Below are 26530 nucleotides of genomic sequence, written 5' to 3' on the forward strand. Positions count from 1 at the left end.
ACCCTCACCCCTCTCAGACCCCCCCCAGAACCCACCACCCCTGCGTGAGGGACACAGAGACAAGGTGTGTGGTGGGTGCTGGGGGTGGGTGGGGTCCCCTGCCATGGCACCACTGCCGTGGTGGCACAACGAGATGGCTCCACTGGCTGCTGCAGGCTGAGTATGGAGGAACTCACTGCATGGAAGAGGGAGTTAGAGGAGGTCCTGGGTTGGGGGAGAGCGAGCACAGGGTGGGGGTACTGGGATGGGGGCAGTGCATGGCAGGGGGGTGTGAGGATGGTTGGGTGAGTGCACTGGGGTGGGGTATGACCAGAGGTGTGGGTGCAGGGGTGGGTGGGAGCAGATGGGGGGTAGGTGGGTGTGTGGGGTGGGGGGTGCATAGGGAGTGTCCAGGTGGGGAGGGGTGGTTAAGAAGGTGCCAAGGTGGCATCTGGGGACTGGTCTCCAGTAAACGGGTGTTTATTGGGGCCGCGGGGTACAGACCGCGGGCGGCCGCATGCATGGCCACATTGGGGGGAGGGGCACTCGCTGTGCCCCCCACCCTATTTACAGCCTGCCACCCCCCCACCCTCCCCTGCCACCCCAGGCCACCCCGGAGCCGGACAGAGTGGCACCGAAAGGGCACCCTTTGCCAGCAGAGAGTGGGTTCAGTGGGGACCCCCAGTCCCAGTGGTGCCCCCACTCCCATCTCCCTGGGCTGTGCTTTCCAAGAGGGGGATGCCAAGGAGGGGTGCATGAGCCCCCACCCCCTCCACAAGCTGGCACTGGGCAGGGGTTGGGGGGTAAGTGTGCCCAACCCCCAGGTAACACACATTTGGGGCCCCTCCACCCCCCTGTACCCTAAATATTAACCATGTCCCATCATCACAGCCAACTCATCCTGGTGGCACCCCCCTGGCCAGGTGTCCCCAGAGTGCTGGCAGCACCCATAAGCCCTCACACACACACCCACGAGGGGCTGCAGGGTGAGTGTCACAGCCCTGCTCTGCCTCAGCTACGCCCGTGGCTGGGCATCCATCCTGCTGCACCCCAGGGATCCCCCTCCCAGGGTGCTGTGGTCCCTGGGGCCGACTTGAAGAGGGAACAGGATGGACCCCCTCCTGCCTGGGTAAAGCAGCCAGAACGTAGGGCACTGCCCCACACCAGCTAGGGACACCCCCAAACCCTATTCGGGGGCACCCAGGGGGTGTCTGTCCCCCACCCACCCCTACAGCACCTCACCCCATACCCGCAGCTCCTGCCCGGCCACTTCTCTTTGTCCCCGGGGAGCCAGGGGACCCCATCAGTGTCCTGGGAGGTGTCATTTTCGGGGGGACACGCGGTCGGTGGGACCCTATTTTCCCGAGGGAGTCCGCTCCACGCCGTAGCGCAGGAGGTGGTGCAGGTCCGTCAGCGCCCGCGGGTGCCCGGCGCTGGCTGCCCGCTGTGCCGTGCCGTGCCGCCCGTAACCGCCCGCCGACGCCTCGCCGCTGTTGAACGTGTGGTTCCTCTTGAGGTGGGCACCGGGGCGGCCAGTGCCGTTGTTGGCATTGAAGTTCAGCTGCTCGGGGTGCCAGGGTGGCCCCTCGGTAAAGTCTCCCCCTTCCCCACCGGGTGCCGAAACCACCCGCCGGCGGTCGGGGCTGGGGTGCGGTGTGCTGGAGAAGTCGCCGTAAGAGTTGCGGGGCGGGCGACGGGCACCGGCGGGTGGGTGCTGCCGGGTGCGGGGACCCTCTTGAGTGTCTCGACCCCAATGTCCATCGCCCGAGGAGTCGCTGAGTTCAGCCTCCAGCTCCTGGTCCACCAGGATGGCGTGGCAGGAGAGGGGGATGCCGCGGGCGGAGCGGCCGGAGCCAGAGTGCAGCCGCCCGGTGCCGGTAGTGCCGGATCCACCGGGGTCCCGCAAGGCGGCGTTGATGATGTTGTGACTCTGCTCCCAGGTGCAGTTTTGGAGGGCTCCGGGACAACGTTTCTGTTGCAGTGGGGTCTGCTCCGGCGTGGGCAAGACCCCCGAGTCCAGGTCGTGTTGGGTAACCTTCGCCAGCTCCTTGGGCCAACCGTTGGGCATGAGCGGGGCCAGCAAGGCGCCGGGCTGCCCGCCCCGTGCCCGCCGCTCGCCCAGCCGGCTGACGCTCACCACCGACTCGCTGTGTGCCAGGATGGTCTCCTTGTCCTTGCGGCGGGCCAGCTCCTTGCGGTCCCGGTGGCCGATGAACCAGCAGACGCTGAAGCCGGAGATGACAGCGCCGATGACGAAGGCAGCGACGGAGGAGATCACCAAGAGGTTCACCGACACCAGCCCGTCCGGCTCATCCACGAAGCTCTCCGTCACCAGCCCTGGGGGGTGGTGGGGCACACACACACACACACACATCAACCACCTGGCGGTGCCGCCACAGCCTCGTAGAACCGTGGAATGCTTTGGGGTTGGAAGGGCCCTTGGAGATCGTCTGGTTCCAACCCCACTGCCGTGGGCAGAGACACCTTCCACTGGAGCAGGTTCCTCAAGGCCTCAGTGGATGGATGGATGGATGGATGGATGGATGGATGGATGGATGAGTGGATGGGTGGGTGGGTGGATGGACAGATGGACCACCACGTCCCCCAAGCCCCATTCCTGCCCCACACTCACCCTCACACTCGCCCAAGTGGGATGTGCTGCCACCAGCGATGTCCTGCTCAAAGGTCACCCTGGGGGAGTGTGCAAATTGGGTCAGCTTGGCAGAGGGCTCCCAGCTTGTGATGAGTTTGCTGGGTCTCAGCAGGTCAGGGGTGGGAGTTGCAGGAGGCAGTGCTCCCTGGGGACCCCCTGAGACTCTGCTGTCCACTCTGCAATATCCCCCAGTGTCCCACTCGCTCCTCGGTCTGGCAGCGTTACCTGGGGCTGGGCTCCAGGAAGATGCAGGAGCCCTCCGGTGTCCAGCCACAGTAGGGATCCCGGCTCCCGAGGCAATTCCTGCCCGGGAAAGAAGACATCAGGATCAGCCCCAGCATGAGGGGGATGTGACAACCCCTGGGTCCCTACAACGGACCCCAGCCCTGATGAATGACCTCAGCCCTGCACCACGCTGTGCCTCAGTTTCCCTCGGCCATGCTCCCAACCGAGCCCTTCCTAATCAGATCCCAGCACAGAGCAGATTCCTGGGATGTGGAAGTAACCCCACCCTGCTCCTCGCAGTTCCCCGTGCCCACCCTGGGGAGGGGGCAGTCCCTCACACTCACTTCATGCAGCCTGAGTGCTGCTGGCAGCGAGCCACTGGCACCCTGGCCACGCACGGGGGGAAGGCCAGCAGCAGGGACCCTGCTGCCTTGTCCAGCTCCAGCCCCAGCAGCCGCCGCTCATCCTCGGTGTCCCGGCCACACCTGGGGACAGGGCACAGAGCTCAGCATGGACCCAGGCCTGGTCCATAGGATGGTCGAGAGGAGAGTGTCTCATTCATTCCCCCCACCCTGCTGATCCACTCATCCCATCCATCCCTCCCTCTATCCATCCCTCCCTCCATCCATCCAAACATCTGACCTCCACTACACACCCACCCAGTCACCCACTCCTCCCTTCCCACCCAGCACCCCAACACCAACCTCCCAGGGTGGTAGGTCTCAAACTCCTCCAGGAAGACACTCTGGCTGCCAGGGGTGGCAGGTGAGGGGCTGGTGCTGGCATTGGGCTGGATGAGGAACTTGAGGACAGTGCCCGTGCTGGAGCCCAGGAAGACCACGGTGTGGTTGCCCCATGGCCCTGCCGCATTGTCCACCACGATCTTGCGGAGCTGGTACCTGCAAGGGGTGAATGAAGCAGGAGTTGAAGTGAGCAGGTCCCTGAGAAAGGGGAAACTGAGGCAAAGTAGGGAGCAAGGATGCCCCCTTGGGTATGTCCCAGCTGGCCTAGAGCAGAGAGTGCCTAAGTGCCTTATGGATTCTGAACAGAAACCAGTCCACATCCCAGCCACGATGCATCCCCACAACCACTGCCCCAGCCCTGTGTCCCCAAGCTCCACGCCCTCACCCCCATATCCTTGTCCCTAGCCTTAGCCCCATGTTGCTGTCCCCAGCCCTGTGTCCCTGTCCCCAGCCCCAGCACTGCCCTGCCGGTGGGAGGCTGCGGCCCGAGAGCACCGCTTGATTAATTCCCCATCAAGCAGCAATTAAGGCAGATTTAATTAGGACGAGACAATCTCCACTGCAAAGTTGATGAGATTTATCAGGTCTCCTGGTGCTCTCCCAGCACTGGCATGCACGTGCAAGGGCAGCGTGAGAAGACTCCAACCAGCCCCCCCCACCAGCACCAACCAGCCCCCACCAGCATCCACCGACACCCACTAGCAGCAACCAGCATTCATTAGCATCCACCAGCTCCAACCAGCACCCATCAGCACTCACCAGCTCCAACCAGCACTAACCAGCCCCCACCAGCATCAACCAACACCCACTAGCAGCATTCATTAGCATCCACCAGCACTCACCAGCTCACCAGCTCTAACCAACATCTACCAGCACTCACCAGCATCCACCAGAACCAGCCAGCCCCCACCAGCCCCCAGCAACACCCACTAGCAGCAATCAACATTCATTAGCATCCACCAGCTCCAACCAACATCTACCAGCACCAACCAGCCCCTACCAGCATCCAACACCCACTGGCAGCAACCAGCATTTATTAGCATCTACCAGCATTTATTAGCATCTACCAGCACCCACCAGCATTCACCAGCTTCAGCCAACAACTACCAGCACTCACCAGCTCTAACCATCATCTACTAGCTCTAACCAACATCTACCAGCACTCACCAGCTCCAATCAACACCCACCAGCACTAACCAGAATCTACCAGCACTCACCAGCATCCACCAGCACCAACCAGCCCCCTCAGCATCCACCCACAGCCACTAGCAGCAACCAGCATTCATTAGCATCCACCAGCATCCACCAGCACTCACCAGCTCCAATCAACACCCACCAGCACTAACCAGAATCTACCAGCACCCACCAGCTCTAACCAGCATCCACCAGCATTAACCAGCATCCACCAGCACTAACCAATACCCACCAGCACCCACCCACACCCACCAGCCCCTCCCTGGGCCGGATCCTGCCCTGGCCACCCACCGGCTCATGGTGCGGAGGATCCAGGGGGCGTTGCCGAGCGCAGGCACAGCCTCGTCCATCAGCGGGTGAGTCTTGACGAAGTTGAGGATCTCGTCGGGGAAGGTGCTGGAGGAGTTGTAGCGCATCCCCGGGGACGCGCAGCACCCGGGCCTGCGCCCACCGCACGGCTCAGCGACCCCGCGGCCGCGCTGGCCCTGCCCCCGGCCCTGCCCCCAGCCCTGCCTGCTCTCACCCCAGCTCCTGCTGGACCTGCCTGACCTTGTTCGCGTCCCCATCCTTGTCTCTGACCCATCCCTGTGTCCATTATCACCTCTGTCCCCATTCCCACCATCCTTCCTGTAAGTTCCAGCTCTGGCTGGCCCTGTCCTCCCTACCCTCCCTGCTACCCTCCTGCAGGTACCAGCCCTGATCACTCCTGTCCCTGTTCCCATCCCTGACTGTGTCCTCGTCTCTGACCGTGTCCCCATTGCTGACTCTCTCCCCAACCCTCTCCCCATTCTCACCACCCTCCCTTCAGGTACCATCCCTGACTGCCCCTGTCCCCCTCCCTGTTCCTTTCCCCATCCCCATTGTTTCCCCTGCCAGTACAAACCCTTGCTGGACTCATCCCCGTCCCCATCATCATTCCTGTCCCCATCCCCACCACTGTTCCTCTTAATACCAGTCCTTGCCAATCTCATCCCTGTCCCCCACCATCATCCACTTCCTCATCATCCTCCTTGCATGTACCAGCCCTTATCCCTCCTGTGCCTGTCCCCCACGTCCAACCCCATGCCTCTTACTGCTGGTACCAGTCCTGGCTGTCCCTGTCCCCATCTCCAACCCTGTCCCACACACCTTCTTGCCAATCCCAGCCTGTCCCCGTGGCACATCACTCACCGTGGCTTTGGCACCATGTCCTCTGGCACAGGTGTCCAGATGGACTCAGGTGACTTCTGCTCCCGAAAACGTCCCTCGAAGACAGCAGCCACTTGGGTCATGTCGAAGGCGCAGACGGCAGAGCCAGGGATGCTGGAGGGGACATTGGCATGGAGTGAACACCTCAACCCATCCCTTCTGTCCTTAGTAGACACCAGGGAGTAACCCTGGTGGAGAGGGTGTCTTGGTGGGGCCACAAGAGGTCCAACCTGTTGGCAGGTGTGGAGAAGACAGCCAGCACCACGGGGCGCCCGTCCAGCTCCAGGATGTCTGTCACAGCTTGGATGACGTTGAAGTAGAAGTGGGAGTCCCCTGGCACGGAGCAGTTGAGCCTGGCCTTCAGGAAGGAGGTCCACTGCTTCTCCAGCACCCGCTGCGAGCCCCCCATGTCGTTCTTGCACACCCTCGCCACCCGCGACACCACCACCTGCGGGGCGGACGCCGGTCAGCACCTGCCGCCCCCTCCTGGCCGACCACCCCCCCACGCTCCTGTCACAGGCTCGCAGGATGTCAGGGGGACCCAAAGAGATCATCGAGTCCAACCCCCCTGCCAGAGCAGGACCATCCTATCTAACACAGATCACACAGGAACACATCCAGACAGGCCTGGAAAGGCTCCAGAGCAGGAGGTGCCACAAGCTCTCTGGGCAGCCTGTGCCAGGGCTCTGGGACCCTTCCAGCAAAGAAATTCTCCCTTGTGTTGAGCTGGAACTTCTTTTGCTGCAACTTATACCCATTGCTCCTTGTCCCATGCCAGGGAGCAGTGAGCAGAGCCTGTCCCCCCCCCCCCCCCCCATCCTGGGCAGCCCTCAGATACTTACAAACATTCATCCAATCCCCTCTAAAGCCTTCTCTTCTCCAGGCTAAAAAGTCCCAAGTCTCTCAGCCTCTCCTCATCAGCCATGCCCTCCAGCCCCCTAATCATCCTCGTAGCCTTCTGCTGGACCCTCTGCAGAAGATGCTTGGGCATCCTGTGCCCCACCGTGGGCACCTCACCCACCTTCTCCAGGTAGTTGAACTCCATGGCGATCTCGCGGAAGAAGAAGTAGACGTGGCTCCTCCACTCCACTGCGTGCACGAAGTAGGGCTCTGAGGGGCACAGCCGCAGCGTCAGGGATGGCCCAGAGGGAAGGGGCCACGTGTGCCACGCCCTGGCACGGGCACGTGGTGGGCACCTACCTTTGAACCACTTGGAGTCGTGTTTGACGGTGCGGAGGGTTGGGCTGTCGCCGAGGCTGCGGTAGATGACGGCGTCGATGGCCAGGAAATCGGTCACCGTGGCGGTGAAGAGCATCCCCCCTGTGCGGGAGAGGGATGACACCTGGGTGTGGGGCAGGGGACAGAGGGCAGAGCACCCGGCATGGCACCGGCAGTGCCAGGACTGACCTGTGAAGAGGGCCACGTTGGCGTGCTTGGGGTCGTAGGGGCACCGAGCCATGCCGCTGATGTTGTCCCCGACGGGCTCCAGGGTGTCCATCTAGAGCGAGTGAGATGCAGCCGTGAGCGATGCCCCGTGGGCAGCAGGCTGTGCCCCAAGGACACGGGTGGTGACATGGGTGACACAGGGTGTCCCCATGCTGGGTGTGGGGGTGTGGGGGGGTGGGTGACTCACGCTGTAGTTGGCACAGACTGGGTTGAAGGCGTTGGTGCCACAGACAAAGAGCAGGCTCTGGTTCCTCACCAGCAGCACCTTGATGAAGTTCCTGCACTCTGCCTGTGACAGGAGTGGGCACTGTCACCCCTCAGCACCCTGCCTGTGTGCCCCACCATTGCTGCAAGAGGTTGGCAGGGGGGAGGGGGCTGTTTTCACCCCAAATTGGCATTTAGGTGCCCTGGAAATCAGCTTCCTGGCAGATGCTGCCCTGATCCACAGGCTCCAAATAATTAATTACAAACCCAATTAGCCAAGAGGCCAATAAATCACAGAGACACATGGCAGGGAGCCGAGGAGGGGGGCAGAGTGGGACACGAGGGGGGGAATGAGGGTGGCATTATCCATGTGACATGGGGTGCAGAGGGTGCTCAGTCTCCACTGAGGGGGGTCTCAGAGGATGCAGCCCCCCACCCCAGGACCCCTACCTCGTGTTTCCCCTTCATCCGGCAGATGCTGATGTCATGCTGGTTCGAACGCCATGTCAGCTTCTGGGGGGGGGGGACACACACAAAACCCAGTGTGGGGCTGGGGGACAAGCCAGAAGGACACCCCCCCCCCCTACTTCCAGCGTCCACCACCCCCCCCCATCAGCACCCCCAGCTCTTACCCGGTGGTAGCGCATCTCCCCAGCACTGGTGGGCTCCAGACTGACCCGGTAGATGTTGTCCCTGGGCAGGGGGACATGAATGTCACTACCCTCTGGGGCACCTCGAGATATGCCCACGGTGGGAGCATGTTGGGAGAGAGGGGGGTGGGGTCCACACACCCCCCCACTCCCCCGCAGTGGGAAGGTTTGGGGTGCTGGGGTGGGCGATGAGCATCACCAGCACAGGAACAACCCCACCAGAGCCTCCCACGGTGACCCAGGGTAGGGATCCATCCTCAGCAAAGAGGGGTGGGGGTGGGTGCCAGGTGCCCAGGCATGCAGAGGGGAGTTTTTTTTGGGGTGCCAGGGTTCAGACCTGTCCCCGATGAAGAGGGTCCTGTTGACCTTGAGGATGCGCTGGATGTTGAGGCGCTGAGTGCCCCCTGCCTCGGGGCCAGCCGGGCGGCTCGCGCCGTGCCCCACGAACACGGCGTAGTGCTTGACGTCTGGGGGGACACACCCGGGAGGGGGTGGGTGCCACACACCGCCAGGGCACCCCCCGCTCACCCTGCTTCCCTCAGCCAGCCAAGGCCACCACCCTCACCCAGTCCTGCCCATGGGCGCACCTCTCCTGCTTTCACTGCAAACCCCCTTCCCATGGGTGCCCTTCTCCTGCCTTCACCCCAAAGCACCCTAAAATGCCCTTCTATGGGTGCCCCTCCTGCCTTCACCCCAAAGCACCCTAAAATGCCCTTCTATGGGTGCCCTTCCTGCCTTTACCCCAAAGCACCCTAAAATGCCCTTCCCATGGGTGCCCCTCTGCTGCCTTCACCCCAAAGCACTCTAAACCCCCCTTCCCATGGGTGCCCTTCTCCTGCCTTCACCCCAAAGCACCCTAAAATGCCCTTCCCATGGGTGCCCCTCTGCTGCCTTCACCCCAAAGCACTCTAAACCCCCCTTCCCATGGGTGCCCTTCTCCTGCCTTCACCCCAAAGCACCCTAAAATGCCCTTCTATGGGTGCCCCTCCTGCCTTCACCCCAAAGCACCCTAAAATGCCCTTCTATGGGTGCCCTTCCTGCCTTTACCCCAAAGCACCCTAAAATGCCCTTCCCATGGGTGCCCCTCTGCTGCCTTCACCCCAAAGCACTCTAAACCCCCCTTCCCATGGGTGCCCTTCTCCTGCCTTCACCCCAAAGCACCCTAAAATGCCCTTCCCATGGGTGCCCCTCTGCTGCCTTCACCCCAAAGCACTCTAAACCCCCCTTCCCATGGGTGCCCTTCTCCTGCCTTCACCCCAAAGCACCCTAAAATGCCCTTCTATGGGTGCTCCTCTGCTGCCTTCACCCCAAAGCACTCTAAATCCCCCTTCCTATGGGTGCCCTTCTCCTGCCTTCACCCCCAAACCCCTTCCTGTGACTGCCTCCCTCCTGCCTTCACCCCAGAGCACCCTAAAACTCCTTCCCAGGGGTGACCTCCTCCTGCCTTCACACCAAAACTGCTTCTCATGGGTGTGCCCTCATACCACCACCCCAGAACCCCTTCCCGTGGGTGCCCTCTCCTGCCTTAACCCCACAAAGCCCTTCCCATGGGTGCCCTTTTCCTACCTTCACCCCAAAACCTTGACAGTTCCCCTCCTGTCTTCACCCCAAAGCACCCCAAACCCCTACCCCCTCCTTACACCGAGCCGTGTCCCCACTCCTTGCACACCCATGCAGCTCCCTGACCCCCACCCCACAGCCCCAGGTGGGCACTCACAGTCCTCGGGGGCCACGGCGATGGGTCCGGGCTCCTCGGGGAAGGTGCCACGGGCAGTCCTCTCCGCCGCCAGCAGGAGCAGCAGGACGAGGGGGACACGAGGGGGTGTCCCCATGGTGTCCCCCGACGAGGGTGGGCACCCACCGCACCTGCAAGCACGGGGAGAGGTGGATGGGTGGGGGGACAGCACCCACCTGAGTTCTGTCCCCATCGCGTGTCACAGAGCCCCTGCATCCGCACCCCAAACCCATCACCGCGGGGTGGGGGCCGGGGTAGGGGTTGAGGGTCTCGATGCTGGGCCAGTAGCAGCGGGGAGGGGCCGGTACTGGATGGGACTGGGATGGGCGATGGGGAAGAGAATCCTTCCCGGGCTGAGGAATGTCAAAAATGCTGGGAAAAGCTGGCCCCGCGCCCCCGCCAGCCGCCCCCGCCCCTGCGCCGCTCCGCACCGGGGAGACCGGATCCAAACCGGCGCTTTTGGGCCCCAGTGGTGGGGCTTTGCTGGCGGCTTCGCCACCGACGGCTCCGCGGGTGACTGAGGCAGAGCGTGGTGGCGTGGCAGGGCTGGGGACACAGGGACGTGGGGATATGGGGACAAGGGGATGTGGGGATAGGGGACGTGGGGACACTGGCACGTGGTGATATGGGGACATAGAGACACAGGGACATGGGGACATGGGGACAAGGGGACATGGGGATGCAAGGATATGGGGATAGGGGGACATGGGGACACTGGCACTTGGCAGTATGGGGACATAGGGACACAGGGACGTGAGGATACAGGAACAGGGGGATATGGGGATAGGGGACATGGGGACACCGGGACATGAGGATATGGGAGCAAGGGGATATAGGGAAAGGGGACATGGGGACATGAGGATATGAGAACAGGGACACAGGGACATGGGGATGCAGGAACAAGGGGATATGGGGAGAGAGGGCATGGGGACATAAGGATATGGGGATATGGAGACATGGGGACACTGGCACATGGTGATATGGGGACATAGGGACACAGGGACATGAGGATACAAGGATATGAGAACAAGGGGATATGGGGATAGGGGACATGGGCATGCAAGGATATGGGGATAGAGGGATGTGGGGACACTGGCACATGGCCATATGGGAACATAGGGACACAAGAACATGGGGATGTGGGGACCTAGGAGAAGCCAGTGAGGCTCTTCCCCCACCCAGGATGGCTTGGAAACTCCCTGGGGACAGATCAAAGTGCCACATGCCAGCCAGCTCCATTGCCACCACCACCACCACTATCCCTGCACTGGGCCAGGCCATCATCACTGTGCTGCCACCAGCTGTCCCCGTGGGGCAGTGGGGACAGCCAGGGGTAATTAGCAGCCAGGCAGGGATTTAATTGATTCTCAATCCCATGGGAGCAGGCAGCAGCTGCGATCGAAGCGTCGCCCTCCTGCCACCCTGTCCCCTGTGGGCAGCAAGGAGGGGTGACATTGTGCAGGGCTGGGGGTCACGGCGCCTGGCAGTGCCAGCAGGGAGACTCAACCCTGTCCCCTCTGCACCGTCCCCATCCTGGTCACCCCTACAAAGCCACAGCCTCTTTGGACACCTGACCCAGATCCCAGTGTGTCACAGCACCCAGGTAGGACCTGCCCCTGACGTCACAGCCCCTGGGGACATATGACCTTGTCCCCATAGACCTCAGGGCTACCTGACACAGTCCCCACAGTGTCACAGGCCTGAGGGACAATTGATGCTGCTGTCCCCACAGCAGCATAGACCCCAGGAGCACCCAACAACATCTCCACACTGTCACAGTCCCCAGGGACATCCAACCTTGTCCTCACAGTGTCACAGTCCCCAGGGACAACTGAGTCCATCCCTACACTGTCACAGCCCCTAGAGATATCCAGCTTTGTCCCCAGGGTGTTATGCACCCCAGAGACATCCCACAAACATCTGGACAGTGTCACAGTCCCCAGTGACACCCATCCCATCCCCACAGTGTCATGGCCCCGAGGGACAATTAGTCCCCATTCCCACAGTGCCACAGCCCCTGGGGGCAGCTGACCCCAGACCCGTGTGTTACCATCCCCAGGATGCCTGTCCCCAAGGCATCGTGGGCCCTAGAGACACCCAGCCTCACCCCCACGCTGTCACAGTCCCTCGTGGCAGTGTCCCACGGGTGACATCCTCTGGACATCCCCACACCAGTAGCATTCCCAGATCCCTGAGTTTAAACATCCCTATGAGAGGGACCCCAAAAAGCAGCTCAAGGGAAGAGTTCAGCTTGCATCAGGCACCACGGGGCGGGGGGGAGGGTTGGGATTGGGTCGGGGGGAGCTGGTGGCACTGCCTGTAACCCCAAGCGGGGAGGGGGTCAGGTGTCACTGCCACTGTCATCTCCCCAGCCTGAGTGGTGACAGTGAGCAGGGAGCAGAGTAACCGGAGCCTCCAGCACCATAAATGCCTGCGATTGTGCTGGGAAAGAAAAGGCAGCAGGGAGGAGGGGGCTGGGGAAGGGGGGACACACACACGGCGGGCAGACGGGTGACAAACAGGGACCCATTCACGGTGGCGGCAGAGGAGAGGGGGACAGTCACCCTGCATGTCCCCAGCGTGGCTGTGGGGAGACTGAGGCAGGGGGTGGAGACAAACTAGACCCAGCTGGGGAGGTGCTAGGTGGGCTGGGGGAGGCATTTCCGACACCCAGTGGCTGAATGTGCCTTGTCCTTGTCCCCAGCCTTGTCCCTGCCTCGGTGTCCCCATTCGAAAGCACGCTCAGCTCTCGCTTACTGCACGCAAAGCTTTAGGGAGGGGAGGGGGCATGCAGCTGCTCGCCCTGTTCTACGCCCCCCCCCCCCCCCACCATCATCTCCCTGACCCCCAACAGGGTGGGGGGTGGTTGAGGGGGGCTGCAGCGATCCCCAGAGCAGGGGCGTGCCTGTGACCCCCAAAGAAGGGGCTGACAGCCCCCCCCCCCAACCCGACCTGCTGGGGCAGGGGGGGGCTGTACTCTGCCCTAATTTCCCCCCCCCCCCAGCTGGGTGGACCCAGCCCACCCCAGCCCACCCCAGCCCACTCTGCCCACCTGAGCTCCTGCGGTCACCTCTGCCACTGCCCCTACGGCACGGCCACCGCTGGCCCCTCCGCCCGGGGTGGGGGTCCTGGATGCTTGGGTCCCATAGCTGCTAGGGGGTGGGCGTCTTGTGTGTGTGTCCCCCTCCAAAGGCGCCCCGACTGCTCTGGGGGCTCTGGCGTCCCAAAAGCGGTTCAGCTGTCACTCCCCCCCCCCCACCTCCATCACCACCACCACCACCAAGGACCCCCACCCCCCACCCCGCTCAGGGGAGGGGGGTCTGTGCCCCCTGCCCGCGCCAGGTGGGAAGGTAGGGCTGATGTCATCGTAACCGGAGCCACCACCACCCCGCCCCCCCCCCCCGGCAGCTGTCAGCGCAGCCGGGGACCCGGGAGTCGGGAAGGAGGGAGGGCACCCATGGGACACCCCGAGTGGCACCGCCTTGTCCCCGGGAACGGCCAGCATAAGCCCACCCGGTGACAGCCCGGTGAGACACCCCCCCCCACACCTACGACACAGTGGGGACAGAGACACTTCTGTGTGTCCCCGTCGCGTCCCCTCCCCCCCTATCCATCCTCCCCCGGAGCTGATCCCGGCTCATTCCCATGGGATCCCAGACCCCAGCCCAGCCATCAGAAAGGCACTGGGACAGTAGGGACGACAGTGGGAAACAGTGGGGGGGGGAACACTGGGAAATGAGGTGACATTGAGACATAAGGGGGGGGGGGGCACTAGGAAATGAGGAGGGACACTAGGAAGCGTGAGGACACCAAGTCACATGCAGGACACCTCCGCCGCCATACAGGAGTTTGGGGGGCACCACTGTTACTCCCGCCCTTTAAATGGCCATGGGGACCCCCCCACTCCCTCCCACCCCCCCATCTCAACCCAGCTGCTGCAGCCACCGGGGCTAGGGGGCTCAGCAAACTCCCCCCCACCCCCCCACCCCCCCGGGTTTCCGTTGCGGGGCCGGTTCAGATGGCAGAGCCAGGAAGCAGCTGTCCCCACGGCGGGGACAGAGCAAATGTCACCCCGGCCACCTGGCACCGCAGGCTGGCCCTGGCCCTGGCCCCTGCCATGTGTGTGTCTCCCACCTCTGCCAAGCAGCACCTCCCGGGGAGGGGGGGGGAGAGTCTGCAGGGAGGCAGCGACCGCGAAGCTGTGAGGAGGGTGCCAAGAGGATGGGGGTGTCCCCAGCATGTCCCCATGTGGGTGACGGGGATGGGGGACCCGCAGTGTGGCGGGGAGGGACACACACACACACAGAACCCACCTTGGCGCTTCCGCGGGGCCGGCGGTGGCTCGAATGTCCCCCCCCGCCCCGGGTCTCCTGCTCCGGTTACCGGCTCCGTTTACAGCTGCCGTTTATAGACCCCATCCCTGTCCCCGTCCCCGTCCCTGTCCCCTCCCCATCTCCCACGACACCTCCCCCCCCCTCCGCCCTCGGCCTCTAAGGTCCCAAGAGTCCGGACCCCCCCCCCCCCCATAGCATCCTCAAGCATCAGAGGGATCTGCACCCCCTCCCCAGGCTGTGCGTCCCCATCCCTGTGTCCCCTCCTTGTCACTTTTCGGTGGGTTCGTCACCTGTGGCAGGTGCCCAGGGGGTGACAGAAGCTGCTGGGTGCTGTCAGCACCCATTGGGTGACACTCAGGGGTGCTGGGTGTCCCCGGCATGTCCCTTCCCCAGGGCCAGGGCGGTGCTGGTGGCCGGCCAGAGCCGCATGGTGATTTGCATATTAATTAGACGCTCATTTGCGTGCCAAGGCTGATTGCCTAATGAGGAGGGGTCACGCTTCACGCCCGGATAGACCCGGTGGAGGGGACAGTGGCGGTGGCAGGAAGGGGCCCCCTGGGCTGCCGCCACTCCCAGCTCACAACCCCTGTCCCCAAGCACATGGCTGCCCTGTGCCCCCCCCCAGCTCACTGCCCTTGTTCCCTGTCCCCTCCTGTCCTGTTGGTCCCCTCAAGGCACTTGTCCCTGAACGTTACACATCACTCCATGCCCCCTCCCCAAGACTGTCACCTCCCTTGTCCCCAGAAGCACTCCCCCTCCCTTTTCCCACCAGGGCACACCTTCTCCTCTGTCCCTCCTGTCCTCCCCACCACTGTCATCCTCCTTGTCCCTCAAAGCACTTATCCTCCCTGGTCCTTCCTCTCCTCTCCCAAGACAGTCACCCCCTTGTCCCCTCGTCCCCTTAGTCACTCACCCACCTTGTCCTTCCTGGTCTCCTGTGCCACCCCAGTGGCTCTCTGCCCTTGCCAGGTCCCCTAGGGCTGCCCAGGCTTGCCCTGGCACCTTGCTTTAGCACCCACATGGCTCCAAGGCGGGTGGCCACACGAGCCGTGGGTGGCTGCAGACAGGTGCCACCAGCAGGAGCAGGTTTGGCCACTCTGTGTCACCACTTCCAGTCTTGTGCCTCAGTTTCCCCTCAGTGTGAGAAGAGGCAACCACCTCCTTCACATGAGCCTCCCCACCACGAGCTCGACCACCACTCCTGGGACCCTCTCACCCAAAGCCCTCCTGGACTCCTGGACTCCACCTCCTCTGTCTACCTCAGGGTGCCCTATCCCCAGGGATCCCACATCCCCAAGGAATTCTGTCCCTGATGTGTCCCATGCCAGCAAACCCCCTATCCCCAGGGTGCCTGGTCCCCAGACAGCCCCTGTCACCATGAACTCTGTCCCCAGGGTCTCCCACCCACAAGAAGCCCCATCTCCAGGAGGTCCCATGCCCTGGGAACCCTGTCCCCATGGAGCCCACATCCCCAGGATCTCCCAGCCCCAAGGAATCTCTTTGCCAGGATCCCCTGTCCCCAGGGTGCTCTGTCCCGAGGGATCTTTGTCCTCATGGAGTCCATGGCCCTAGGGTGCCCTGTGCCAAAGGATCTCTGCCCATGTCTCCAGGGTCTGCCACCCTCAAGAAGCCACATCCTCAGGATCCCTTCCTCCCAGGGTGCCCTGTCCCAAGGGATCACTGCTCCTGGGAAACCCTGTTGATGGGATCCCTTTTTTCCCAGTGATCCTTGTCCCCAAGGTGCCCAGTCCCAGAGTGGGTAGGGAGATCTTTCAGCTCCCAGTTCAACCACAGCAGGTCCCACATGGAAGCAGGTTGGAAGAGAGCTCCAAGCTCCTCCAGCCCAACCTAGCACCCAGCCCTGCCCAACCAACCAGACCATGGCACTAAGTGCCCCAGCCAGGCTTGGCTGCAACACCTCCACTGACAGCAACTCCACCACCTCCCTGGGCAGCCCATTCCAATGCCAGTCACTCTCTCTGCCAGGAACTTCCTCCTCACATCCAGACTTAACCTGCCCTGGCACAGCTTGAGGCTGTGTCCCCTTGTTCTATTGCATGGGAGCCCCTGCAGTAACAACTCCTCATGCACAGGCGCTGCCCCAGGTCACAGCCCTGCAACAACAACCTGGCTACTCCCCCACCCCCGGCAGGAACCACATCACAGCGAGCTGGGAGCAGCATCACTGACAGGGCAGGAGGTGACACACCCACAGTGCCCCAGAGAAAAACAACAAAGCACCCCCAAAACCCACTCAGAGCCCAAGAAAACACATCCCAAATCCCAAGAACCCCCACCAGAATCCCAAGGAAATGCCTCTCAATCCCAAGAACCCCCCCAAATCCCAACAAAACATCTCAAATCCCAAGAAAGTGTCCCCACATCCAAAGAAAACACCCTCAATCCCAAGAAAACATTCCCCACATCCCAAGAAAACACCCCAAATCCCAATAACTCCCCCAAATCCCAAGATAATGTCCCCACATCCCAAGAAAACACCTCAAATCCAAATAAACTCCCCTCAAATCCCAATAACCCCCCCCCCCCCAAATCCTAAGATAATGTCCCCACATCCCAAGAACCCCCCCCCAAATCCCAAGGAAACACCTTGAATCCCAAGAAAACGTTCCCAAATCCCAAGGACCCCCCCCAAATCTAAAGTCCCCCCCCCTAACAGCCCCAGCCCAGATCCCAGCAGCTGCCGACAAGCAGCGGAGCTGGAGGGGGAGCAGGGAGGGTTGGGAGAGGGCTGCTCAGCTGCCTCCCCCCCACATTTTTTGGGGAGAGCATTGGGGGGGGGTTCGACCTCTCTGTTGGTTTCCTCCCAACTTCAGCCATGCTCTGAGTGGCTCCAAGCCCAGGATCTGCTGACTCCAGTTCCCATCTCCATGCTGCAAAAGGCTCCAGTGGAGGCAGCTGAGATCCAGTATCTGCCTGGGCAAACTGTGCCCACCTGGCGACTCCACAGCGTCACCACTGTGTCACCGGCCCCAGCGTCACTCTGTCCCCAAGGTGATGCTGACCTTGGGGACAGCTCCCAGCCAGCAACCCCCCCTCTCTGTTGACCTTCCTCTGAGCCGCCAACCCGATGGGGACACCACCAAAGGATGGGATCAGTGGTGGTGACAGCAGGCAACGGCTACTGCCGGCTTGCAGTACAGAGGGTGGGACATGGCTGTGGGTACCAGGAGCACAGCCTTGACCCTGTGGCCTCCTCCTCATCCTCACTGTGAGGCTGAAGGCTCCCCAGTGTGATGCAGCTCTGATGTCCTTGTGCGGACACCAAACTCCAAGGCAGGTGCCTTCTGGAGGAAGCATGGGATGGCACTGCCCACCACCCTGAGCCACCAGCACCCTGGCATGGGAGCACCTGGAGCAGTCCCTGTAGCTCTGCTGGGGGTGGGATGCAGGATGCAGGGTGTGGAGTAGGAGGTGGGATTCAGGATGCGAGCTGGGATGCAGGATGTGAGCCGGGATGCGGGCTGGTGGCTGGAGTGCAGACTGGGATGAAGGATGCAAGTTGGGATGCAGGTTGGGATGTAGGATACTGGCTGGGATGTCAGCTGCTGGCTGGGATGCAGGATGCTGGCTGGGACATGGGATGCAGGCTGGGATGTAAGCTGTTGGCTGAGATGCAGGCTGGGATGCAAGATGCTGGCTGGGACATGGCATGCAGTCTGGGATGTAAGCTGGGATGCAGGCTGCTGGCTGGGATATGGGGTGCAGACTGGGATGTAAGATGCTGGCTGGGATGTAGGCTGGGACGTGAGCTGCTGGCTGGGATGTAGGCTGAGATGCAGGCTAGGATGCAGGATGCTGGGTGGAACATGGGATGTAAGCTGGGATGCAGGCTGCTGGCTGAGATACGGGATGCAGACTGGAATGTAAGCTGCTGGCTGGGATGCAGGCTGGGATGCTGGACGCTGGCTGGGATGCAGGTTGGGATGCCAGCAGCAGCACAGAACAAAGGGCCATTGTTCGCGGGTGTGCATCCAGCACTGCCACCTCCCCGCTCAGAGCCTCATTGGAAGGTCAGGTCCAGTGTCCCCTCACTGCCCTCCCAATGCCTCCTTCTACTCCCACTGCCACCACCACAAAAGTTCCTGTCCCCTGGGTGGCCCTGCCACATGTGCTGGGTGGTCTGTGTGTGTCGTGTGCAGGTGTGTGCATCACATGTGTCATACCTGTGTCCTGTGTGTGTGCCTGCCCCAGCTGCCACAGGTGTGCAACAGCTGGCATGCACAGAGGGCATCACACATGTGCAGGCATGTGGGCACCAGGTGCCATCTGTGTGTGCATGTGTGCCAGTGTATGTGCACTGGCTGCTACATGTGTGCACAAGTGTGTGCACCACATCATGTGCATGCTGGGGTTGGCATGTAGGCTGGGTGGCACATGTGTCTGGCACATATGTGTGTGTGCCAGGTGTCACATATGTGCTGGGGTTGGCATGTAGGCTGGCTGGCACATGTGTCTGGCACATATGTGTGTGTGCCAGGTGTCACATATGTGCTGGGGTTGGCATGTAGGCTGGGTGGCACATGTGTCTGGCACATATGTGTGTGTGCCATGTGTCACATATGTGCTGGGGTTGACATGTAGGCTGGCTGGCACATGTGTCTGGCACATATGTATGTGTGCCAGGTGTCACATATGTGCTGGGGTTGGCATGTAGGTTGGCTGGCACATGTGTCTGACACATATGTGTGTGTGCCAGATGTCACATATGTGCTGGGGTTGGCATGTAGACTGGCTAGCCCTCGTGTGTGGCACATGTGAGTGCACCACGTGTCATGTGTGTGCAAGTGTCTCTCTGTGTGGCATATGAGTGGACGTGCCCAGAGACATGGTGTAACTCTTGCAGGGGTCTGTGCAAGGAGTATCACACCTGTGTGCAGGTGTCTGTGAGGAGCAGCACATGTGTGCAGCTGTGCATGGGGATCACGCATGAGCAGGTGTCTGTGGCTGATGTGTCACATGTGTGTGTGTGTGTGTGCAGGTGTCTGTGTGAGGAGCATTATGTGTGTGCAGCTGTGCATGGGGATCATCTATGTGCAGGTGTCTGTGTGAGGAGCATCATTTGTGTGCAGCTGTGCATGTGTCACACGTGTGTGCAGGTGTCTGTGTGAGGAGCATCATGTGTGTGCAGCTGTGCATGGGGATCATCTATGTGCAGGGGTCTGTGTGAGGAGCATCATGTGTGTGCAGCTGTGCATGGGGATCACATGTGTGCAGGGGTCTGTGCATGATGTGTCATGTGTGTGCAGGTGTCTGTGTGAGGAGCAGCACATGTGTGCAGCTGTGCATGGGGATCACATGTGTGTGCAGGTGCCTGTGCATGGGAATCACACATGTGTGCAGCTGTGCATGGGGATCACACATGTGCAGGGGTCTGTGCATGATGTGTCACGTGTGTGCAGGTGTCTGTGTGAGGTGCATGGCACATGTCCAGGTGCCTGTGCACAGGGTGCCAGGCATGTGCAGGTGCCACACGTGTGTGAAGGGTGTGCCTGTCTGCCCACACGTGCGTGGGGCTGGTGTGCACACGGAGGCTGCCCACTCCCGTGCACAGGGCTCTGTGCTCTACTTGCACACGTGTGTGCAGGGAGCTGTGTGTGTGGCACATGTGAGGAGCAGAGGCTGTGGGATGCAGCTTCCTGCCCCAGAGCTGAGCATCCCCCGGGCAGGATCAGGTGTTGCCAGCACTGGGATCACTCTGGGAACAGTGACCTGAGGGATGGGCAGCAGCCGGTGCCAGGCTTATTCCCAGCTCCCAGTCCCTACCTGCTGCCCTGAGAGGGATCTGGCCCTGCATGGGACAGGGATGGATCCCAGCTCCCAGCCTCCTGGTGTTTTATCTCGACGTCCCCAGTGAGAGATGATGGATGGAGCTGATCAGAATACCCAGATATGTTCCCAGCACCCAAAGTGGAGCTGGATCCAGACTCTCCAGGAAGGGAGCACATGGGTGCTACCACCACCACCACTGCCTCTCCCCATCCCACCCCTCTTCCAGTACCTTGGAGTGCTGCGATGGGGATGGCTGCAAAGCCACAGACTTTTCCCTGCTCCGTGCCTCAGTTTCCCCGCAGGATGCCTGACAGCCCTGCCGGGCACCCACCGCCGTGTCTCACCCCACTGAGGATGTGCTACCACTCCCCCCGAGGCCATCATTGTCCCTCCCATCCTAAAATCCACTCAGCACCAAAGCGGGCACGGAGCTGGGCCGCGGCGCTGGCGGGTTTGATGGGATTATCCCGGCGGGTGGGATTACACAGGGAAAAACCGGGGATTAGCCACGGCGCATCGGCACTCCGCTGCCGCCGCCGCCACCGCCGCCGGCCTCGCCACCAGCCGCCCGAACCGGGCTGAACTGGGAAAGGAACTGGAAGCCAGGTGTGACTGCCAAACCCTGTGGTGGTTGAGCTCCCTTGGGATCTCCTCCAGGGATCGGTTGGCTTCGCCAGCCGCTCTTTAATTAACGGGCTGCCGGGAAGCGGCGCGGGGAGAGGCGAAAAGGATCCTTCCCCTTGCTTTTTTTTTCACCCCGGTTTTTTTTTTGTGCGTTAATTTGACAAAAGTGTAATTAAATAGGGAGCAAAATCCTGTTAGCGGCAGGCAGCCCCACTGGGAGCTCCTCGGAGCCAGGCGATTGCTCTTCCGCTCCCTCCCACCCCCACCAAGGGAAACCTTCGTCACCTCTAGCGGGGGACAAAGCCTGAAGGTCCCCAGAGATGAGCTGGAGTCCTCTCCCCCCTGACAGTGCCAGCCCGATCCTTTCTGTGGTGGGGATGGGGGCTGCTGGGTGAAGGGTGGCATCTTTTGGGGGTACCACACTCTGGGAGCTGCTTTCACATCATCCTGGGGATGAAGATGAGAGCAGAGCAACCCGAGGTGCAGCACCCATGATGCTGGTGGTGCTGGTTGCAATTGGGTGCTGCTGGTGGTGAGGGGGTAATGATGTGGGTTGTGATGGGGCAATGCTGGTGGTGAGGGGGTGATGCTGGTTGTAACTGGGTGCTGCTGGTGGTGGTGGGGGTGATGCTGGTGGTGATAGGGCAATGATGCCAGTTGTGATGGGGCAATGCTGGTGGTGAGAGGGTGATGCTGGTTGTAACTGGGTGCTGCTTGTGGTGAGGGGGTGATGCTGGTGGTGATGGGGCAATGCTGGTGGTGAGAGGGTGACACTGGTTGTAACTGAGTGTTGCTGGTGGTGAGGGGGTGATGCTGGTTGTAACTGGGTGCTGCTGCTGGTGGTGGGGGTGATGCTGGTGGTGATAGGGCAATGATGCCAGTTGTGATGGGGCAATGCTGGTGGTGAGGGGGTGACACTGGTTGTAACTGGGTGCTGCTGGTGGTGAGGGGGATGCTGGTTGTAACTAGGTGCTGCTGGTGGTGGGGGTGCTGCTGGCAGTGATGGGGCAACGATGCCAGTTGTGATGGGGCAATGCTGGTGGTGAGGGGGTGATGCTGGTTGGAACTGGGTGCTGCTGGTGGTGAGGGGGTGATGCTGGTTGGAACTGGGTGCTGCTGGTGGTGAGGGGGTGATGCTGGTTGGAACTGGGTGCTGCTGGTGGTGAGGGGGTGATGCTGGTTGGAACTGGGTGCTGCTGGTGGTGAGGGGGTGATGCTGGCAGTGATGGGGCAATGATGCCAGTTGCGACGGGGCAATGCTGGTGGTGGTGTGATACTGGTTGGAACTGGGTGCTGGTGGCAGCGAGGGATCAGGCGCAAAGGGGTTAAGCAGGCGCAGCAGCAGAGCTGTCTGTGCAGATGGAGCCGGGCTTGCTCTTGGTTTTCTTTACTATTATTTATGTCACCGAACGCACGCCGCGAGTGCCACCGCACCGGCACCGCCACGAAACCATCCCACCCAGCCCACTGCCAAGCCGTTTGCCCAGCACAGCCAGAGACGCCAGGGTGGGCAAAAAAAAAGAACAACAAACCAAACCAAAGCCAACCAAACCAAAGCGCAACAACGAAACACTGAGGTCTGCTTCTAGTTGGGAGGGGGAGAAAACAAAACAAGAACCTCACCGAAGGCAACCCCGGGCAATGGTTGGGGCTGGAGCGGGAGATGCACCGAAAGGCCGGCGCGGCTGAGCCCGCGGAGGAATTAAATGGCATCCAAACTGGCAGCTTTAATTAAAAATACTCCAGCTCGTCTCAGGATCCCAACTGCATCCAGCACTGCAGCGGGGACACGCAGCCAGCGCCGGCACCCGGCGAGCGACACAGCGGGCACGGGGCCTCGTGGTCGCCTCTCTCGGCCATCCCCACCCCCCCTCCACCCGGAGCACGGCGGCGGTTGGGGAAAGCAGAGCGCTCCCAGCAGGCGCTGGTGGAACTGGGAGCCGAATCATCACCAGGCAAGGTGTGAGGGATGATGGCTTTTGGAGGGAGGTGGGGAAGGGCCAGCCCAGTGTCACCTAGCCCAGTGATAGCCAGCCCGGTGTCACCCAGCCCAGTGACGGTCAGTCCGGTGTCACCCAGCCCGGTATCACCCTGCCTGGTGACAGCTAGCCCGGTGTCACCCAGCCCAATGACGGCCAGCCCGGTGTCACCCAGCCCGGTATCACCCTGCCCGGTGACAGCTAGCCCGGTGTCACTCAGCCCAATGACGGCCAGCCCGGTGTCACCCAGCCCAGTGTCACCCAGCCCGGTGTCACCCAGCCCGGTGTCAGCCAGCCCGGTGTCAGCCAGCCCGGTGTCACCACCCAGCCCGGTGACTTTGGGATCCTGGTAGAGACCGGTGGGTGATGAAGCACCTAAACCCCTCCTCCCCCTTTTGGTTTAGGACCAACAGGAGGGTCCCCGCAGCTCCCTGCTCCCCCCCCCTCCCCCGCCCCTTCCCCCAATAGCCCAGGGCAGCTCTGGCACGTGGAGCAGCACGCCCACATGTGTGCCCACGCATGAACACGCGTGTCCGTGTGGACAGGATCATGCTTGGGCACCTCTGGCCTGCTGTGGTCACCGGGAGCCGCCGCTGCCGGCAGCTGAATTTGGTGAATTCTCTTTGTTTATGGGAACGGCAGCGAAAATATTTCGGGAAGCAGCTCCCGGGGGATGGGGATTGGGGGGGGTGGGGGGGGTGGGAAGGAGCTGCCTCCCCCACAGCCAAAACACCGAAACACCGAGCTGCCCCCCGCCCCCCAGCTCCCTCTGAGCACCGCCACCCCCGCCTCGGGGACCATTTCCAGCCACCCCTCCCCTGCCCAAAACCTCCCCACCGCAGCCACGTGCCCCGGTGACAGCGGTGACCCAATTCCCGTGTCACCCCGGGGACGGCTCGGCGGGGCCGGCACAGCATCGCTGCCTGCGCCCAGCACCTCAGCACCCACCCGCAAACAGGGCTTTGGGGAGGGGGGGAACAGGCACGGGGGCCACGGTGCTGTCAGAGCCCTGGCAGCCAGGGCTGTGTCCTGCACCGGCTGGCTGGGTGCTGAGCCGGGAGCTGCCCTCTAGTGTCACCAGCTCAGGCCCCAGATTGTGGCCAAAGCTGGCAAGGGGGCGCACACGAAGGGTCCCTCCCCGAGCCAATACTCCCCTTCCCCATGGTAGTCGCAGCGGGACGGGGAGGGCTCAGCCATCCCACCCCCTTCTCAGTGCATGCCCGGAGCAGGATGTGACCCCGCCGGGGCCAGCCAAGAGATTGGGGTGCAAAGCCCAGGGGACACACACAGAGGGGCCACACACGACACCGTTGTCCCTGCTTCTCCCAGCTGCTGGGGACAAACGGAGGTGGGTACTGGGGAGGGGAAGGTTGTCACTCTTAGCAGGTCCCCCCCATGGTAGGTGGAGGGGCTGGGTGCAGCACCCAAAACCAAGATGCGTGTGTGTGTGTGTGGGGGGGTCCCCTCTGCATCCCAGGCTCTCGGCCTCGTTTGGGGAAACTGAGGCAGAGCTCACCCAAGGTCACCCCGAGCCAACAGCACAGCTCCATGCCCCCTCCCTCCCCCAAGCTCCTTTGCCTCCCTCTAAAGCTCTCCAGGCAGGGACAGAGCTCTCCGCTCCCTCTCGCATAAAGGGGGTGGTCCGGAAGGGACTGGGGGGAGGGGGTTCAGTCCCAGCGCCCCAACTGCTCTCGATTATGTGACAGCAATGGAGGTCAGCACCTGGGGGGGAGGGGGGAGTTGGCCGGAGGGGTGCCCGAGGCACCTCACAGTGAGGGCGGCAGTAACCCCCACCCCACGTTATTTTAGCTTTACCTCCCCCCCCCCCCCCCCCCAGTTCCTCAGACAGTTCGACGGTGCTGAGCCCCAAAATGGGGGTACCGGGATGGGCCCAGCCCCACGGAGGCTGTCTGCGTGGGGGTTCCTGCCCCTGCCCTGACAATCGGGGAGGAGGGGGAGGGAAAATTGTGTGCCAGCTCCCCCCCAGCACCATTCACGGAGGGTGCCCCACTTCTGCCAGATTTCATCCCCCCCCCCCTATCCCATGTCGCCACCAACTTAGAGCACCAGTGAGACAAACAGACCCACCCCTCTAATTTGGGGGGGGTCTGTCCCTCCATAAAATCTGAGGGGTTGTATTTATGGGGTGGGAGGGGAGCTAACATCAATTTCCCCCCCCTTCCCAAAGCTGAGCCCTCGGTACTCCTTGCTCTTTTCAGGGGCCAACCTCTCCCCCCATTTCATCTCCTCCAACCCCTCAACCAAGAGGTGGGGGGCACACAACAGCCCCCTTCTATTTTCCTGATAGTTCCCCCCCCCAAAAAAAAAATTAATTCCCAACCAGCCCTGGCAGCTTCCCAGAGAAGCAGCAGAGGCAAAACGGAGCTCGATGAAGCAGGGTCACTGCCCCCCAGCCCCAAATTTCCATCCTCCTAGCTCGAGGAGGGGGGGTCCGGGGCCTTCAGCACCTCACACCTATCACCGCGTCCCGGGGCTGGGGGGAGCGGGAGGGGGGATGGGGGGGGATGGCGGCAGAGGGTGCTGATGGGTGGGATGGGGGCGTGGGAGGGGATGAAGGGGTGGGACTGGGTGCTGGGGGGGTGCCAGGTGCGGGACTGAGATGCCTGGGGGGGGGGTTGGGGGGGGAGTCAAGGATGCGGGGTCGAGGGGAGGGATCAGGGTGCTGGGCTGCGCAGAGGGGTGCAGGCTGGGGGTGCTGAGGGGCGATTGGGGTGCGGGAGCAGGATACTGGGGAGGACCAGGGTGCTGAGGGGGGGGACACACGACTCGACACATAGCAGGGTGATGGGTGGTGGGGGGGCATGCAGGTGCAGGATTAGGGTGCGGGTTGGTTCTCCAGGGTGCCGGGGGTGGGCTGGAAGGTGCGAGATGAGGGTCGCCGGGGTGGGATGGGGGTGCGGCTGGTGCCCAGGGGGCCGAAGGGGGCCTCAGAATGAGAGCAGGTAACAATCGGGATGGTGGTGAAAGCCCCCCCGGATTGCTGGGGTGGGGATGGGGATGCAGGATGGAGGTGCTGGGAGGAGGTGTGTGTGTGTGGGGGGGGTGGGTAACGCGGTGCAGGGGGGGCAGCAGGGTGCAGAGAGGGGGGACAAGGGGTGCTGAGGGGTGCCAAGGGATGAGGAGGGTGCGGGGGGGGGGGGCCCTCTAGCCCGTGACCCTTCAAGGTTCCGCCCGCTCCGCCCGGAGAGCCGCTAACAAAAGCGCCGCTTCCCAATGCAGCAGCCGGCGGCAGCGGAGGGGGGAGGGAGGCTTAGGGGGGGTGTCACCCCATTATCCTCCCACCTCCCCTCTCCGAAAGGGGGGGAATCGATAGGGAGGGGATCGAACGAACCGGAATGGGGAAGAAACGGGACCGGACCGCATCGCCGGGGGGGCGGGAGGGGGGCACCGGCCGCGCTGTCTCTTACCTCGCTGTCCCGGGGTGAGGATGTAGCGGGGCCGGGAGGGTGTCCGGGGGTGGAAGTGAAAAGGTTTTTTTGGTGGGGGGTTCCAGGGCACCGCGCACCTGCGCCCACCGGCAGCACAGCTCGGCCCGGCCCCGCTCCGCTCCGCGCCGCCGCGGCGGGAGGCGCCGGGGCACCGGAGCCCGGGTGGGGCGGGGCCGCGGGCGGTGTTTGGGGAGGGGGGGGTGGGGAGAGGGGTTGGGGGGGCAGCGACCGGAGCCGGAGCTGAAGCTGGAAGCGGAGCCGGGCCCGCCTGGGGGCTGCGGCTGCACCGGGGCCGCTCCGGTAACGGCGGAGCTGAAGGAGCCGTAGCTGCTGCGCC

General features: G+C 62.5%; 1 protein-coding gene across 2 annotated transcripts; it reads right to left on the reverse strand.

Moving 5' to 3' along the window:
- Positions 1–443: 443 nt before the first annotated feature.
- SEMA6B (semaphorin 6B) lies at positions 444–26242 on the reverse strand. 2 transcript variants are annotated; one of them, XM_064175326.1, is made up of 18 exons: positions 26173–26242; positions 10000–10148; positions 8620–8749; positions 8265–8325; positions 8083–8145; positions 7616–7717; positions 7390–7480; positions 7183–7302; positions 7004–7092; positions 6213–6430; positions 5965–6096; positions 5086–5235; positions 3562–3756; positions 3202–3342; positions 2858–2935; positions 2612–2670; positions 2117–2316; positions 444–2026 (listed from the first exon to the last, which is right to left on the reverse strand). In XM_064175326.1, the coding sequence occupies exons 2-18, from the start codon at positions 10112–10114 to the stop codon at positions 1334–1336; spliced, it is 2637 nt and encodes an 878-aa protein (XP_064031396.1). In that variant the 5' UTR covers positions 10115–10148; positions 26173–26242; the 3' UTR covers positions 444–1333. The 2 variants fall into 2 exon arrangements, with proteins under 2 accessions (XP_064031396.1, XP_064031395.1); XM_064175325.1 differs by having other exon boundaries at positions 444–2316.
- Between the last annotated feature and the right edge of the window lie 288 nt (positions 26243–26530).

Source organism: Pogoniulus pusillus, chromosome 41 (genome assembly GCF_015220805.1).
Source record: "Pogoniulus pusillus isolate bPogPus1 chromosome 41, bPogPus1.pri, whole genome shotgun sequence".
Classification (NCBI taxonomy): domain Eukaryota; kingdom Metazoa; phylum Chordata; class Aves; order Piciformes; family Lybiidae; genus Pogoniulus; species Pogoniulus pusillus.

Excerpts from the sequence above, each read along its gene's own strand:
- SEMA6B (XM_064175325.1), bottom strand. The coding sequence starts at position 10,114 with ATGGGGACACCCCCTCGTGTCCCCCTCGTCCTGCTGCTCCTGCTGGCG. Across the intron at positions 8,146-8,264 it reads GGGAGATGCGCTACCACCGG|AAGCTGACATGGCGTTCGAA; the intron begins GTAAGAGCTGGG and ends CCCCCCCCCCAG. Across the intron at positions 7,093-7,182 it reads CGACTCCAAGTGGTTCAAAG|AGCCCTACTTCGTGCACGCA; the intron begins GTAGGTGCCCAC and ends TGTGCCCCTCAG.